The sequence below is a fragment of the Brachyistius frenatus genome, unplaced genomic scaffold (assembly GCF_029030835.1).
Source record: "Brachyistius frenatus isolate BFR_SWC_R1_liver_20210118 unplaced genomic scaffold, ASM2903083v1 Contig_165, whole genome shotgun sequence".
NCBI classification, from domain to species: Eukaryota; Metazoa; Chordata; class Actinopteri; family Embiotocidae; genus Brachyistius; species Brachyistius frenatus.
Genome location: NW_027210764.1, coordinates 94,372 through 112,358, shown reverse-complemented (window position 1 = coordinate 112,358; position 17,987 = coordinate 94,372). Strand labels below are relative to the sequence as shown.

Here is a 17,987-nt window from a genome sequence, read left to right as displayed (position 1 = left end):
AGTCATTTCACCGCAGCGCTAGAAAGCTTCAAGACCAAAGAAAACCTGTGATTGACCGGGGCATGTGTCAATCAGCCAATCAGAAAAGAGGATCATTGATATCAGCCTGTTCTTGGTAGAGGTCTAGAGAGAAGCTTAAGAGGGGAGATGTTAAACTATGCTAAGATGGTTTTTGGTACTTAAAACCACAAAAATATCTTCCAATGGATATCAAGATTCCTCACTTGGAGAAAAAAAAAGGCTAAACGTCTCCGTCAGCACTACACCTATGCCAACAGGAGTACAAATCATATTCCTTTCCTGCTTTATATAGCTGTAGGTACATTTTATTCAATCCCTGCTATAAAATACAGAGGTGAATAAGACTGTCCCACAGAGAGGGCGGATCGAGCTCTTTAAAAAACCAAAGGAAATGCAGAAGCTCTGGGTTTGTTTCAGGGTAACAGTATCATAACAGAATGACAGGAAGATGGATCGCTGCACTTAACAGAAGACGCTGGGATACACTGAATTCTCCTCCACGGTACATCTGACCTTAAAGTCCACATCTCTGAGGGACTGGGAAAAGGAAGGAATTACAAGTTTGGTATCAGGCTACATGCATGTTAATATCATTTACAATATTTTGTGTGAATGAAATCAAGCTTTAAAATGAAGGAATGTGTCAAACGAGTTGGAGAAAAGAACGAGTATTTAATGAGAAGAGAGCAGAGGAGATGTAAGGAGAAGACAGAGTGTGAGTGATAAGAGGGTCTGTCCTCCCTCTGTCCCATTACAGTAGTAATAACACAGCAGCCGGCCTGTCGGACCCCTCCTTCAGAACCGACATCAAAGCTTCGCAATCATCCAGGTGTTCGGAGAATGCCCCTGCAGTCATGCTTCAGCAGCCCCTCTTTATTGGTCATTAATGAGAGTGTTTTCTGACGGCTTCTGCAGGAGCCACTACACCCTGTTTTCCTCCACACACACACACTGTGAAGTTCATACATTTGTCACGGCGCGGATCCGTACGCTGACGTTCCTGCCTCGTCGTCGAACACCGCTCGCGTGGCGGAGGATGGGGAGTCCGTCGGAGGGTTCTGCAGGGTGAAGGCTGCTGAGGGCCTACTGTAAAACTTCTTATTGACTGACTGCTTAAATGAACTGGAATAATAAGGTCAACAGTCAAAGTTGTGTTTTTTTTCCACAATAAATCCCCTTTATAAGTCTTGTCAGTGACTGTTGTTAAAACAGTTATGCAAGGTGAGAGAGTGGAGCTCGCAGCTGGCCTGGTCATTTCATGGGCTTTCATCTTTTAAACTGCGAAAAAGGCATATTTGTAAGATTGTAAAAGCGGTATGCAAGTCAGACATCTGGAGGGAAAGGATACAGAAGTTCTGACTCCTCTATGTCTTCATCAAAACTGGATCTAAATACGTGTATACTGAAGCAGCAGTTTAAGAATCAGAAAATAAGAAGACATGTCTGAGGAGAAATCTAAGCATTGTGTATAATAGCTGGTATAACGCTGGTGAATGGGTATTAGTCAGTAAAAACAGCCTCAGCATTTTCTCTACGACGTCAGGCCGGCTGCCACATTTTTGACTTTGTAATCCCTCACATTCCTTGCCTGCTGTTCGAGAAACCACCCCAATCAAATGAAAAGTACAAAGGGTGTCAAGCTAATTAGGCGCTCTATCATTACGGCTCGGAGTCAAAACGGGAGTCAGGTTTTTACGGGAAGGAGGGGCACGAGAAAGTTAATGGGCTTCCCGCTGATTGGGCGATTATAAAGGTACAGTTTGGCAAGAGGCGGAAAATGGGAAAAACAGCAAAGAGTTGTATTTTTTTCTCTCATAAACCTTAATACCTCCGGCGATACATCCAGCATTGAGAAGAAGGAAGATAGGAATGTAAAGTCAAAGCAGATACAACTTTAATGACATATTATAGTCTGTTTTTTGTTTTTTTCAGAGGATGCTTGTTGCACCTTGAATTCATTCTACAGAAGCACAAACACAGCATGAGTCTTTTTTTCCCCTCTCCACCTGATAGCAAGCAATGCAGGCTGTAATTTTCTTCAAGGTAAAAAACCTGGCCTACAATAATACAGAAATTGGACATATGAGGGCCCTTTAATCTCCAAATATCTCCAAAAATAAAAGGTTGTACCTCCAGGCTGGAGAGCACAAACCAACCATTGTAGGGACAAAGGAATGCAGCAAATAAGTAGCTCTTGATTCCCAGATAAATCTTTTGACAGGCAGAAAAATACACTTCGCCAACATCTATAGCTGATGTTCTTTTTCAATCCAAGAGTGTCGCAACTTTGGCCCTGAACTGCAGTCTGAAAACGTTTGGTGGTAGAGACACGTACTGTACCTAAAGGTGGGTTTGATTCTTGATAATATTTAACATAAAATAGTACATTAATCAAGTGTTATACTTCTCAGTACGTCAACAGCTTTTCAAGAAGAAAGTGACTTTGATGTGTATTCATTCAAAACATACTGGGCTATATAAGACGTTAGACTAAAAATGTATACGAGTCATTCTCTTCATGTTAGTGTTGCTTCTCTGGGGGCGGGCTTGATAAAACACAAATATCATTCAGAAATCTCCTGGTGTTTATCTACCCCTGCAGACGTAATGTAAATGTTTGGCATGTATTAGCTGTCCTTATTTGGGGGACGGGAGGATTTTGAAGCTGTGCTATTTCTGTAAGATGGGGTTTTGCTTGATTTTACATTGTAAACATGGCAATAGCCCAGAGTATGTATAACACAGGGAGAATGATAGAAAGTCACAGGGCGAGCCAGCATTTTTAAAATCATTTTTAACTTTTTGTGTCCAGATAAAGTCAACTTGCTGTCTTCACTTACACCCAGCTTATGTTGACTTATCTGATTCTTAGCAGGGACACAGAGCAGACCCTCGACTGGACCCACCTGTCGGTGCATCATTGCATACACATGGTTTATGGCCAAACAGTATTCAAACCCACACAAGTTGTTATTCCACAGAAATATGTAGAAAATGATTTGCCATAAAACCAAACCTGCTACATTAATATGATAGAGTATGAATATGGTACAGAGAGTTATGTTGGATGGAATTTATCTAAGAAACAAAGATCTTGATTTGCCTGATATTGGATCATTGATCACTGATACAGAACATGAGTTTCATTGTGTTTCCTATTGTTCTTTCTAGCTGCCGCTGGGCTCCTATAAACACTAAAGTCGGTCACTGAGTGAGTGATGAAAGTTACACCATTGGTCGTCAAAATGCTACAACTTCCTGTATGCTTTTCAAATTAAAAGCCTATGATTCAAATTAAAAGCCATCCAGCATTCACTAGATTTTAACTGAGGCTTGTTTCCAGGGAACCAAGCAATGTTTTTTTTTAGACAAAAATGGTTTATGCATAAAATCTGAGCTGTCTATTTACATATTAAATATTTTGATTACACACTTACTTGTATTTTATTAGGATAATCTTTACACTTGCAGCATTTACTTAACTTTATTTGGAATTTTTTATGAAATCAGTTTGCACAAAAAATATTTGAAAGTATATAACAAGTACATAAAGTATGTTGCTATAAATTGTGATTGTCCTGTGGTTTGGTAAGTGTTACCAGAAGACTTATATTTTCATATGTTTGATATATAGCAGCAACCTGTTGAATAGATCAAATATTTGACAAGATAATGTAGATTCAAAATAACTGACAAAATAATAACAAACATCTAGATCATGTCCATTTGACTTGATGGTTCAACCATAGAAATCATAGAATCTGAGGTTTGATATGTATCATGTAGCTTCAGTGAAGCACTGAAATGGGTAAAAATATGGAGATTATCAATGCAACAATATTTGAGGTAAAATTAAAAGGGGAGATAAAGGCTGTAGTAAGAGTTGCTGATGTGTTACCTGTCAGGGTGTTCCTTGACCACCTGGTAGACTTTGAGCAGGAAGGTGTCGTTGCGGAAGGCGCGGCTCACACACTCTTTGTAGAGGCGAAACTCGGCAGCGGTGACGGCCTCACCCTCGGGGATCTGTGAGAGGTTGAACTTAAACTCCTTGTGGTGACGGCGCTGCGGAGAGAGCTCCCTGTCGTACTCCACTGTGGGAGGGAGACACAAACACACACATTCAGGATCATAACATTACACACAGAGAGAAAGAGACAGAGGAGGATAATACAGAGAGACCAGCTCCAATAGTTATTAACTCTCTCTGTGACAAGTTGCATACTGGTGTGCAACTCCTGCTCACCAGAAATCACGGTTTGCTTAAATTCGTGGTGAAGCGGATTTATAATTACCACCAGTATTTACTGCCTTTAAACCAACACAGTTTCTTTCAGTGGCTTTTCTCAGGTTCATGATGCATTTTCTACAAATATCTCAACAAATTGTATATTTACAAACAGGGTTTCTATGTAAGTATACAGCAGTGAATGACAAGCGGATATCCTTTTCACAGACACTGCACTGGTCGACTGTAGGAGCCTTTCAAGCCTGAGACATGTGATTTGCACATGAAGTCTAATAGGTTTCGTGGCTTCCACTTTCCCTAAATAAATCCCTGTTATCATCAGTTCCAAGCAAGAGCCCGGGATTTTTTTTCAGCAGCAGCAAACTCAGAGACGTTCTGCGACCACTTCTGACAGCGTGAAATGACAAAAACCAACAAATGCTCTCCCTCCGAGGTTTTTGAGTGCAATATGCACCATAATGATAATGTGCTCTCTGGGGAATCGGTTCCTGTCTCAGCTGGAGGTTTCTCTCCCACAGCAAAGGGCCAGTAGAGTCGACAGACACACCGAGTAAGAAGGGGGAAATGCATGAAAGGGGGAATGTTGTGTGCAATTAGAAAGTCGTCTACGGAAATACCCAGACCAGCATTGACAGGAAATGTTGAGCCTCAAACGTGTGCTTTATTCTAAAACACTCACTAAAACTAGAAACTTAATTCACTGAGTCCTAAAAACTCACATCAACACACTCTAAGTATTCTTACTCCATCACACTCTTACTGATTTAAATAGTTTGTCATATGCTGCACTGCACCACACACACACACACACACACACACACACACACACACACACACACACACACACACACACACACACACACACACACACACGATCATCATCTCCACTGTAGTTTCAGTGCAGTGAGGTTCAGCAGACTGTGAGTGCAGACTGACTGGGAACCAGCGCTAGATGAATACTACCACCAACGTTTTCACCTACAGCACCATTAAATATCCACCATAATGTATTTACCTTCATTCTTCTACTGCAGCTGCTCAAGCCGCCTTGATTTTAGATCAAGGAATAGTTTGGTCTTTTGGGAAATACACTTATTTGCTTCCTTGATGTCTCTGTTTGAAGCAAGAAAAATACACCTACCAATGACTCGAAAGCTCTATAACAAGACTTTGTGTCTAAATAGTTTAATTGACACAAACTTTAGGTTTAAAAATATCATTTTACAGACAGTTATGTGGCAGATTAAGCTAGCCAGACTGAGCTAGCTACTCCGGCTAACATAGTAGAAGCAATACCTGCCAAATATAATTTATAAAGTGTGAGCAGAAGAAAAAACATGAGATTAGAGGTCTCTGTTTCTTTCACTGCCTCACATGCAGACAGGTGACAGACTGAGGATGGTATGAAGATGCTTCCTGATTCAATAATATGCACTAGTTATATTTTCATTAAACAAATTTGAAGAATAATTTTGGATACATTTATAGCCCAAAGCTTGGGTAAATCTTTTTTATTTTGTACCCGAGCCAGGCTTGTTAAAACACTCTGGTAAATTTATGATGTGGAGACCCACCCAAAGTGGACCAATGACACATTTTATTCCCCGAGTCACAGCAGAAGAGAAAATTGTGTTGATGTGAGAACACTGGAGCCAATCAGACTCTCCCACAAGTGCCAGCTCCACCTCGTACCCACACCCAGGAAGGTCAAAGCTCCCTTCGTCCTCAGACATGTCCAACTTACACAAATGCTAAACTTAAGTAGAGAAGGCCGGCAGAGATGATATGTCAGTCTGGCTTCATTGCATTTCAGAGGAAAAGCAACTGGATTTGGTCAAAACAAATTATAATAATTAAAGCCCCTCAGTTTACGTCTGGGCCGGGTCTTCCTCTCTGTACTTAAGCACTTTCCACTGAAGCAAAGGAAGCCACCTATGAAGTATGAGATGTTATTCACATCAGTGTCTCTGTGACTTCTATCAGATGCGACCATTTCATCATCTTACTCCACAAAGCTGCCCCCCCCCTCCCTCCACACACACACACACACACACACACACACACACACACACACACACACACACACACACACACACACACACACACACACACACACACACACACCTTGCAATAATTGCGTACGATAACAGGTCTGCTCTTGTGTGGAGGGGTAGATAGATCAGCAGAGCTTCTGTGTGGAGGCCTTAGACGGAGGTCATGCTACTCTAAATGACTTTACAACATTCGCTCCAACACTCCTGGGCTTCAAGAGCAACAGCCTGAAATTTTATATTCCCTTTTTAACTTTGTGGCTTGAAATCTCTTTGATAAACTGTGGGCTGGTGAGAAGGTCAGTTGGAGTGCCACATGTATCTGATCTTTATTTCAGTTGCTGGAATGAATGTTTAATCGACCAAAAAATATCAGAAACCTGCTGCAACTCAAAGCCGTCTCACCAACTGTGGGATTGATTGTCATCAAATTAAGTGCAAATATTCATGTTCCCTTCAGGATGAATTTTAATAAATGTGGTGGTGCCTTAATTTTTCATCAATAATAATTGGCAATTTCAACTTGTCCTGTACTTTGGTTTATGACCAAACACCTGCAAAACTAATAACATTCCCTCATCCCCCTTGTACTCTGTGTTTACTCTCATTGTGACAGCATGCTGATGTTAGCGCTCAGCTCAGGGCTTATACAGTTACTGTGGCAAGAACACGACACTCATGACCGCATTCAAGGATGCATTCCTCTTTGCTCGCCAAGCAGACACACGAAAAAAAAATGAAAACTAAGCTTTAACTCGCCAATTTGGCACTTATTTGTAGCTACAAAATAAACTAGATAAAGTGTCTCGTTCCTTCTTTGGCCCGGTAGCTCACCAAAGAGTGTAATACACTCATCATTGTAGGGGATACCAGGTCACTGGCACATTTTCCTTCGCCTATAGGCGTGAAAGGTACACGCGTGTAAGACCGTCAAAGAACACGGTCATGAGAGTAGAAAGAGAAACAAGGTCAGTATATGGAAAGAGGTGAGGGGGGGTCAGATGGAACAAACACAAAGCTTTCTCCTCAGAGACCATCGTTCAAGTCCATGAGAAGTCAAAAGTCAACATGGGTTTGTTTTTGCGTAACATGCGTTAAGTAACTTGCATAAGACTTACTTATTCTAAGCCCAAACACTTGGTTTTTGAGGTCTACACCTCGGGTGCCTTTCTTTTCATGCCTACAGTAGGCGAGGCAAAATGTGACACCGACACGGTATCTTCTAGTAGGACTGACGAGTGTATGACGCGCTTTGGTGTGATACCAGGTCCCAGATCTCTGATTTGGATTTACAACTAGCAGGCGGATGTCAACAGTTTTTCCACTCCTCTGGAGCTTGCTTTGCAGCCACTTAGGTAGTAACACACACACACAAACTGTGATCTGTAGCCACGACCCTCCTGTAAGCAACTCCAGTGAAGCAGCAAGGGTATTAACAGATTCAACTGGCATCTTCTTCTGCTTTGTATTCCCTGAAAACCACAAAAAAAAAAAACCAAAAAACTTCCAATGATCCTGCAAGACAAGTGAAAAAGATTCCATCCAAGAAAATAAATAGTTTTCACTGAAGTGAAAGACATTTCATTAGACTTTAATTAAATTCACAGGACACACTTATTTCCCCCCATCCGAACCAGATCTCCAGGCACTCCTCAGCTCACTCAACAACTCACCAGCCTGTTCAAATCAATCATTTTTCTAATTTCAGAGAGGGGAGTTGTTTCGAACGGCGTCTAGAGCAAGACAAACAATTAAAATGATGAAATATGTAGACAGCCACAGTCTCACGTCTCACACTACGGTACGTTTTACCACTGCAACCCTCTGCGAAGCAGCCTGGGAGCTGCTGCGTTAGCGGCTAAGTAGCATTCCAGCTGCTTCTCCACCTTCTCAGCTTGAAAGTCGATTGAAATCCGCTGAGGTTTCGCATCTAAAATCAAAGGGAAGTGTTCACACAACGCATACAGGGAGCGTAACCTCTGCGCTAATCCGCCATGACGTGAGCTTTGAGACAGGAACACACAGAAGGGAAAAGGGATTTAGATTTGGATGATTCAGGGAGGAATTCACTCAAAAAGTGATTCTAAAGATGGGAAAAGAGTGATTATATTAGTGATTTGGTGCAAACAGTTCTCGTTGGAAACTCCAGGAAGAGTGTAAATGTGTCATGCTGTATGTGTGTGTAGACTAATCAACTATTTTCTCAACCCTTAGAACACACACACACACACACACACACACACACACACACACACACACACACACACACACACACACACACACACACACACACACACACACACACACACACACACACACACACACACACACAGAAGCAGCCAAGGCTAATCAGAAAATGTGACAGCAAGGGGGAATTTCTCCGATGATTCACAGTAAATATTGTGGGTGATTTGATCTGCTACGAGAAACAGAAAAACACGAGACAGGCGGAGAGAGGAGAGCAGAATAAATGACGGCTGCTTGAATGGTGATATAGAAAGATACAAATTTAACTTTAGTATGAAACGAAAGAGAAAGTAGGGAAACAAAGAGAAACCGGAAGAGACAAAGATAATAAAAGAAAGGAAAATAGGTTGTAAGAGTGCTTTTTTAAGAGGAAACTTTGCTGAATGATGTATCCAATTGGATACGCTCAATGGAAACAACAACACGGCAAAATAAAATCATCAATAAATAGATGTCAGCTAAAATAACACAAGAGGATAATGACAGGGGGAGAAGTGGATACGATGACAAGACCAGATGAAGAAAGTCGGTTGTCACAGAGAGAGAGAGAGAGAGAGAGAGAGAGAGAGAGAGAGACCAAAGGGACAAAACACGGAGGACGAAGAGGAAAGAGAGAGCCTGGGATGCAGTGAGGAGGAGCGAGGGAGACAGTTAGTGACAGCAAGAGAGTGAGATGGACGGTTTGCAGATTCACTTGGACGCTTTGACAGGAGCTGTTCTCTCGTTTCCACCTGCGCAACATCTGGCTCTGCTGTCCCGTCCTGCTGCTGTGGGTATTATAGCAAACCCACACAGACACACACACACACACACACACACACACACACACACACACACACACACACACACACACACACACACACACACACACACACACACACACACACACACACACACAGCTTTGTAATTTTCGGATCCCAGGTAGATTTTTCCTTTTACATGTATCTAAATGATTCCTATTGATGACTCGTTATTTGCACCTATTTGACAAATAATGACCTAATACTTTTGATACTATATTTGTTCTAAATTGGCAAATAAATCAGGTTATATCAAAAATAATTTAGTTATCTGATAAGATCTCTTAATAAATATTTATTTGGATTAGAGACCTCATCTGTAAATTGCAGTCAAATGAACTGCCTGAGACGTGTGTCCCTTTAAAAAGCAGAGGCAGGAAGAAGGTGCTGAAAGAAAGACAAGTGAGTGAAACTTTCAGCCAGGCCAGTGTGTGCATGAGTGGACAAACAGGCGGACAAGACACAAGATGAGACAAAAACAATTCTGACAGTGACTGATAACCACAAACTCTAGAAAAAAAAAAAAAGAGCAGCTGCCAGCACAGTTAGTTCACAAACAATGAAAGTTTGTGATAATTAAATCAGCACATTAATGGAAACAGAGGAGAGCAGAGAGTGGGAAGAAGTAAGGAAGATGGACCAATTAAAAATAATAAAGGATTGGGAGTTAAACTAGAAAAAGAAAATAGTTTAGTGAAGGAGAATAATTGTGTTCGTCAACATGAGGCAGAAAAAGCTGGATGGTCCAAGAGAAGGCCTGCGATGTTTGACAGGCAGACTTGTCTGTGGTCAGTGGTCAGCACTTTAGCTCACACTCCTAAAGCTGCCCAGCCAATCCCTCGGAGGGACAGCTGGCTGACGACCGCCTGCTTCAAATCACTCCTGTTTTCTTGGACATGTCCTACAACCACAGAGCAAAACAACCAGTGGCCACCTCCTCTCACCAAAATATTATTTCGCCCTTCGTCAACACTCGGTCGGTCATTTTAACTAAAAAGAACATTATGGATGGTTTTCTCAAAAGCAAATATGACAGCAGTTAATACCCATCATTTAAAGAGTGGCTTTACTGAGGGCCATTGGCATCAAAACTAAGGAGTAGCTAAAGTCTTTCTCGACAATATTCAAAGTAACATTATGTAAAATGTGCTGTGCAGTGCCCCTCTGGCCACAAATGGAAATTATATCTTAAGATATAATACTGAAAAATGTCTGAAAGTGGAAAACCAGTGCCGGCAAAGCCTAAGCTGGACTTCAGTTTCCTGTCAGCCTTGTCCACAGACCTCTGAGGGAGAGTAAGTGTGTGGAGAGTGTCGGCACTGGAGTATCTGACTGCTACGATTGTGGAGCTGGCTGGTAACACTACCCATGTCAAGAAGAAGACTGGGACCAACCCCTGACACCTGCAGATGGCTATTCACACCGGTGAGGAGCTCAACAACCTGCTGCTAACAAAAGTGCACTTTTCACAGGAGACCCAACCAGGTCCTCAAAGATACAAAATACAAGATTATACATTTGAGAAGCTGAGTGGGAATTAAAGATGTGCCGTTCTCCCAATTACAAGTGCATCATTTTGAAGCTGTTAATTTAAGGTCAAATAAAGTCACAGGTTGGAGCTTCAAAAATTATATTCCAAATTCAACCCGCATCTTCTGAGTGTATCTTAATGTTATATTCTTGCTTGTCGCATCCATTGCTGAGATATAGATTACACAGAACAGAGCACCTGTGACTCAGATAAAAGACTCCTACAGGATCTTTTATTAGATCTGTCAGTAAGATTTTACTTAAGTACCAGTGTGATGACAGACAGACTTGGTTCATACTTTCAACATGTAAAACACTCATGCAAGTCATTTCACTTCAGTCTTATAATGTTTTCTGTCACAGTTCATTTAAGCAAGATGGTAACTTGCTGAACAGACAGACTGCAGCCACAAGTGACTGTTAGAGACAAATGGTACATTGAATTTTCCTTCATATCCCAGGTCAGCAAATATTAGCCACTAGTCATCGCAGACCATGATGCATCTTTGAGAAAATTACTTTCCATTCGCATAAAAGCCTATCCCGTAATGCACCTACACAGCCAAGGTTTTACTTCTTCCTTTTCAACCCAACAGGAAAGAATAGACGTTGACGTTAGAGAGTTTGTGAAACAGATACAGCTAAAGTATGATGTAAAATCCTGCTCTGATCTACGATCCTTGTAGCAGGCAATGCTTGTTAAGTTCCTCTCAATGTCTCATGGAGGAAATAAATGGCAGCAGTCAGTATTAAAGACAGGAACCACTAAACTCATTGAGCTAACAGAGTAAGCTGACTGTTTCTCCACAGCACAATGTAGATTCCAATATTTTCGAAATAAACGATCTTTGTGGGGGTTTTATGCGTTGAGCATGCCAAAATAAAAGTCTTTGGTCTCTAATTAAATCTGTAATTTAGTATTTCCTATTGCCCGCAATGCATCACAGTGAAGGAGAGACTGGAAGAAAGACAGACTGAAAGTGAATGAGGGAAACGAATGAGAATTTTTGAAAAGACAGACATTTTCACAAACAATCTTTAATTAAATCTTCGCACACCAAGAACCTGTCAACATTGTTAAAGACTTTGCGGATGGCTAAACCAATAAAAAAAAAAATGCTTTGGATGTCCAAGGCATGAGAAGAATCCATCTGTGTTTACGTAATTACAGCCCATAATCTGTCTGGTTTTTCTCTCAGACTGGATGGTTTCTGAGGAGAGGTCAAATACGTCCATTCATCGTTAATTTCTCCAAAGTCCCATCTAATTAAAGGTTTGGCCCGTCAGATTGACTTTCTCTGCAAACTTTTTGCAGTTGATACCATCACAACTCTTCGGGGATCGTCACCATTTCAATCAAAAATAAAACATCTCATTAGGTGGAAATCTTTAAGCTGTAAACACCAGCCTTTCTGAAGAGGCTAAAGACAGATTTTATGCCTCAAACTCTTTAACCTTTGGCACTGATGCAGAGTGGAAAGATAAAACATCGAGACAGCTGTTGATCTTTGCAAAGCAGATGAATACTTGCAGCTTTTAAGAGTATGCACTGTCACTGCAGCAGTGTGAGCTGCCGGAGGTGTTGCCACTATGCTTGGCTGCCACCCGGAGCTGCTTATGCCTTCAGCTGAGTGTTTTGGCTCTTTGTAGTGAGGCAGCTGGCACCGCAGCTCCCGGGTCGAGGTACGGATGAAGGGGCTGGAGGTCCGCTGGGAGTCATCATCAGCTTTGAGTATCGGCATGTGTATGTGTATGTGTGCCTCTGGAGACTCATCCTGTGCTCTGATCTTCTCCCCTGACCCTGCATCAAAGACGCCACACTGAGCACCACAGGACCAGCCGAGGACCACTGGCAAGAGCCAGTTTATGTACAATGCATGGAAGGCACCGAAAACATACGCACGCCGCTAGATATTTCATTAAAAGGGCTTGCACACATGCAGGCGAGCCAATTTCACGCAATAGGGCACTGACATTAAACACAGGTACAGATGGAAACGTCCAAAGTCGCATTACAGCATACATGAGAAGAAGAGGACAAAAAGGTTCTTACGTTCCCACCCACACACGCACACATAGTCGTAGAGGCCAGCAGTGGAGTATTCAGGGCCAGGCAGCAGCATCCGTCCATAGCGAGGATATGAGGCAGTGAGATCAGCCCATTTGCAGACTGTCAGGCCCCATTAGCAAGCAGACAAGAGCAGCCAACAGATCTACTCCGAGTGTCCAGCAGAAATCAGTATCAGTGATTTTAGCACATTACTGTTTACTGATAACCGGTATGTGTTCCTGACAGCCAGCTGAGAACAGCCATGAGGTGCGTTTAGTGCTCAGTGGGGCCAACACTTCCAAAGTTAGCAATGTTTCAAGTTCAAGAGTAACATCCTGCAAGATTTCTTCAACTGATTTCATAAATAAATATAATTTTTCTTTCTTGAAAACAGACCCTCTGGTGCTGATGGCTACCATCAGTTCTGAAGAGCAGGCTACAAAAATAGTGGAAATATATTCTATTATATATTATTTATATTTATATTCTTTTATTGGCTGTGTGACATTTTGTTTTCCGGCACATTTACAACTGCTTGCTAACAGACTAGTTATGGGGCTACACAGCAGCATTTGAATGTCTCCTCAAGTCGTAATCACAAGTGAGGGCTTCAAATATTCTGTTCTTTTGATGAGTTCTTCGGTTTACCTAAATTTGTACTTTTTCTTGGCAGGACGACGATTTATCTTCACGTCATTTGATATTTACAGTCAGTTAATAGTGTCCATTCATTCTTTCATCTTCTAAACTCCCGAGTCCAATTAGGGCCGCAGTGACAATATAGATCCCGAGCAGCTCCCAGGTCAACTGGGAGAGACAATCTCTCCAATGAGTCCTGGGTCGACCTCAGGGTCTCATCCAAGTTGCCTGTGCCAGGTGAACCTCAAACAGGAGGCGGACATCCTCAACAGTTACCCGAACCACCTCAAGTTGCAGTTTTACTCCGAGTTTCTCCTGGATGGCTGAACTCCTCACCCTGAGAGTGACGCCAGTCACCCAGCAGAGAAAACTCATTTCAGCTGCTTGTTTCCACGATCTCATTCTTTCAGTCATTACCCAGAGTTCATGACTATAGATGAGGATCGGGATGTAGACACACAGTAAATTGAGTGCTTTGCCTTGTGACTAAGCTCCTTCTTCACCACGACAGTCTGGTACAGCGACTGCATTACTGCTGCCGCTTCTCCCAGCCTGCAGCGAGGCTCACGATGCCGTCTCCCATCCCTCCCGAGAACAATATCCAGAGACACTTAAGCCTTGTTTAGACTGCTAGCCAAAATCTATTATTTGTCATATCCAGATTGTATCCGGCTTTATTTGGGAAAGTCTGAACAGCAAAAAAAAACACATGACAATGTTTGAAACCGCATCGAAACCAAGTTGGAGGTGGTTGAAAATGCGATGCCAATCAGATTTCTACAGATGCGTCTTTGTCCGGATGCTGTGGTGGTTCAGATTGGCAAACACTTACAGTGTGACAAACACTGACAACATCATTTTCAGAGAATCTCTACTATCACCAGCAGAGCGCTACCAGAGACGTTGGTACTGTGCTCCACGAACTGAAGCCGAAATAAAATGTCTGCAGCTGGAAATCCGCATCACCAGTGCAGCTGCGTGTATATTGTTACCACAGCAACCAATGCAGATAGGTTTAATATCACAAACAGCAGTGCAGTCAAGGCACAACTTTAGCAAAGTCAAACACCCACATTGAACAGAGTGCATCCTCCAGTTTTTCAGCTTTAAAGCGCTTCAGATTTAACAACTGGAACACATCTGAAGAAACAGCTGAAGTACCAAACAAAGGCCTCCCATTCAAATTTATGGGAAACACAGTCACCGATTCAGACTGCAAAACACTTTCAATGTGCAAATAGCACAAAGAAATACAGCACTTCCTGAGAGGCTAAAAATTCAGGCTGCACACACACACACACACACACACACACACACACACACACACACACACACACACACACACACACACACACACACACACACACACTTTCATCAATAGCCTGGATATCCAGCCTTCTCTTCTCTATTACCTCCCACAGGTTGCAGTACATAATGACCTCACAGGACAGGCATCTCCAGGAACAAAGGCCCCATTTGAACCATATAATCACGTTTTTTTTTACAGCCATCATCTTCCATATAATCCCTGAAAAAACATTTGGGTTTTTCTTAAGACTCATCAAAAACCATGGCACATAATGTCAGGCGTACCGTCCCAGGACACACACAAACACACACAAGCTCACACACATCCAGAGGCAGAGCATTTGATTTTTGTTCCCACTACTCTGACCTCTATCACCACTATGCTGCATTCCATAGCAGATGATAAAATGAGGTCTGGACACACATCTTTCTTTTGTCGTTTTGAGATTTTCAGCCAGTGCGCAATGTGTGTGGGTTTGTCGGTGTGTGTATGCCTAACCTCAGGGGTAGGAGGATAATTTGCTGTAATTGCTCGTCTGCTGGGGCTTTGCTAACAGATAGATATCCGAGGTATGGCTGTTGGACTGTGTAGTATCAGTAGTTTCCATCAATGTACTGACAGCTGACTGGTAGCAGTCTCGGACTCAGCTCTCTGTTGAGTCTCCAGATGGCCTCCACGCAGCTACATGTGTCATACCTGTGTGTCAATAGGAGATTTTATTCCATCTCTTCAAGCACTATTACTCAGGATTAAGATGTGGACCCAACAACTCAGAGTCAGGGGGCATTTAAACCACAACGGTATGTGAAAGTTTGTGTCTTTCTGTGCTTGCTATGTCCTGTTTCCCTTACAACAATCTGTTCCATAAGTTAATGTAATATAAGGTAAAGTAGAGTAAACACACGGTAAAGTAATATAAGGTATGGTACCGTAAAATAAAGGCAATTTGTGTTTGCCTTGTTAAACCTCACAGGATTATTGGGGCAAATGTGTGTGTTTAAGAACATAAGGTTAGGTAAGGCGATTTAACATGTCATTGCAAAAAGAAAGGATAAGTAACAAAACAAATGTAAGGCAATTTATGTAATATAGCACAATGAAGCCTGGCGTAATGTAACCCGATATAATAGCCTAACATACAATTGCTTAAGCTAACAGCATGAAAACGCTTAACCTGCTGTTATATTTGAAGGGTTGGACTTTTACTTCTTTTGTCGTCTGCAAACTTTGGTAAGAAGTTGATGTGACGAACTTTTGTCTCCGTTCAAATTGAAATCACAGGTGGTGCTTGCAGTTCTGCTGAGAACCAGAACTACAACACACCCTATGTATTTTTACATCTGGTAATAACACTTCAAGAAAACCAATGAAAGAACAACAGCACTGACAGGGTGGGAGTCACGCATTTGGGTGTTTGAAGATTATAATACAGTGATCGGATGCTCCAGAAGGTGTTTTAGGGCACAGCCATCTTGTACCCTGCTTTGTCAAATCCAATGTAAAAGCATAAATCTAGACTGGCTCCGCAAGTTTATTGCTCATAACTTCGGTTTTCACTGTGATTATAGTCAGTAAGTGGGTTTTCCCAGCCAGTCTGAAGGGTGGACCAATCAGTGACCAGTGGGGGAGGCTAAGTGCGATGATGTTAAAGTAGCTCCAACAATGGCAAGGTTGGTACCGTTTCAGAGCACAACATACGGTATATGACGGTCACTGCCGATTGGTGAAAGGCTGCTCCAATAGTTTTAAAATCAACCCGAAGTCGACGTCCATTAGGATGCAAAGACCGGGAACAATCCTCAATGTAACAAGGTTAGACCCATATTTTACAAAGTAAAAATGGGTCTGAACAGGCTAGCAAAAAGCCCCAAATAGATACAATTTCATATATTTGTTGGGTTTGTAGGTTCCCACTTTATCCTGTACAGGGTGACGGGAGCTACAGCCTGCTACCCCCCAACTGACTCTGGGCAAAGGGTACAGCCTGGACAGGTCGCCAATCCATCACAGGGCCTAACGCAGAAAGACAATCCCCTACGCTGCCATTCAAACCTACAGTCAATTTAGACTCACCAATTAACCTGGCACGTGTGTCGTTGGTCTCTTTGGACTGTGGGAGAAAGCAGAAACACCGGGAGGATACCCACGCAGGCACACAGAGAACATGCCAACTCCACACAGACAGGCCGAGGTGCCCAGGACCAAGATCCTTCTCGCTGTAAAGCACCAGTGCTAACCACTGCACCACCCCCCCTCCCCCTCATTTAAAAATCACTTTGCCTAATTTTTATTAGGATATTATAGATTCTTAGATTAATGATTAATTGGATTTGCGAGTATGAGGTGAGGTTTAGCTTTGGCATTAAGGTTCAAGGTTTCCCTAGTTCTCAAATTCTTGCAAGCATTTCTTACAGATCATCACAGTTGTGTCACATTCCACAAAAGATTGCTTACAAATTCCAGATAAATTTGCAGTCCTGTGAGGCTTTTGCATACTAATCCTCGGATTTAAAATATGGCAGCGTTTTGTGTTTTGATTTTTTAAAACCTTGTATTGAAATTGCTTTTTGCAAATTTGGTGAGACCAAAATTTTAAGCTAAGGATGAGGGAAAAGACAAATGTGTGTGTGTGTGTGTGTGTGTGTGTGTGTGTGTGTGTGTGTGTGTGTGTGTGTGTGTGTGTGTGTGTGTGTGTGTGTGTGTGTGTGTGTGTGTGTGTGTGTGTGTGTGTGTGTGTGTGTGTGCGCGCGCGCACGGAAGAGCCCTTGTGAGTTCACGTACACATTCAACCTTTACCCCAATGGCTATAATTATTACACAGCATTTGTGCCTGTTTGAACACTTATAGCTGTAAATGGCGACAGACGAACACTCATTGATATTAACGACCAGTTGTGATTTCCTCATAGGTCCCTGTATAAACAAGTGTTCGTTTCATTGGACACAAATTCGAGCCAGAGAGCTGTCAACAAAAAACGATGCAACATCTTTTTCACATTTGTAAGGAAATTCCTGAAATCAGGACAGAAATGAGCTAGAAAATAAACAATACCGATTCTTTTTTCCCCCCACTTTATGGGATGTTAATAAAAAT

At 42.1% G+C, this 17,987-nt stretch overlaps 3 protein-coding genes across 3 annotated transcripts in view; 1 reads left to right on the top strand and 2 right to left on the bottom strand.

Annotated features, from left to right (window-relative positions):
- The window catches only part of txndc5 (thioredoxin domain containing 5), a 137,451-nt gene that overhangs the window by 26,668 nt on the left and 92,796 nt on the right, over positions 1 to 17,987 (top strand). The window lies entirely within an intron of this gene.
- Positions 1 to 17,987, bottom strand: part of bmp6 (bone morphogenetic protein 6) — a 50,527-nt gene that overhangs the window by 17,678 nt on the left and 14,862 nt on the right. The window contains exon 2 of the mRNA XM_069716950.1: positions 3,920 to 4,112. Coding sequence (XP_069573051.1) covers positions 3,920 to 4,112 — 193 coding nt within the window. The remainder of the gene's footprint in view (positions 1 to 3,919; positions 4,113 to 17,987) is intronic.
- LOC138631783 (enoyl-CoA hydratase EchA19) overlaps positions 4,036 to 17,987 on the bottom strand; it is a 54,473-nt gene continuing 40,521 nt past the window's right edge. Inside the window, exon 8 of the mRNA XM_069716958.1 lies at positions 4,036 to 4,112. The gene's annotated coding sequence lies outside the window, so the exon portion shown is untranslated. The remainder of the gene's footprint in view (positions 4,113 to 17,987) is intronic.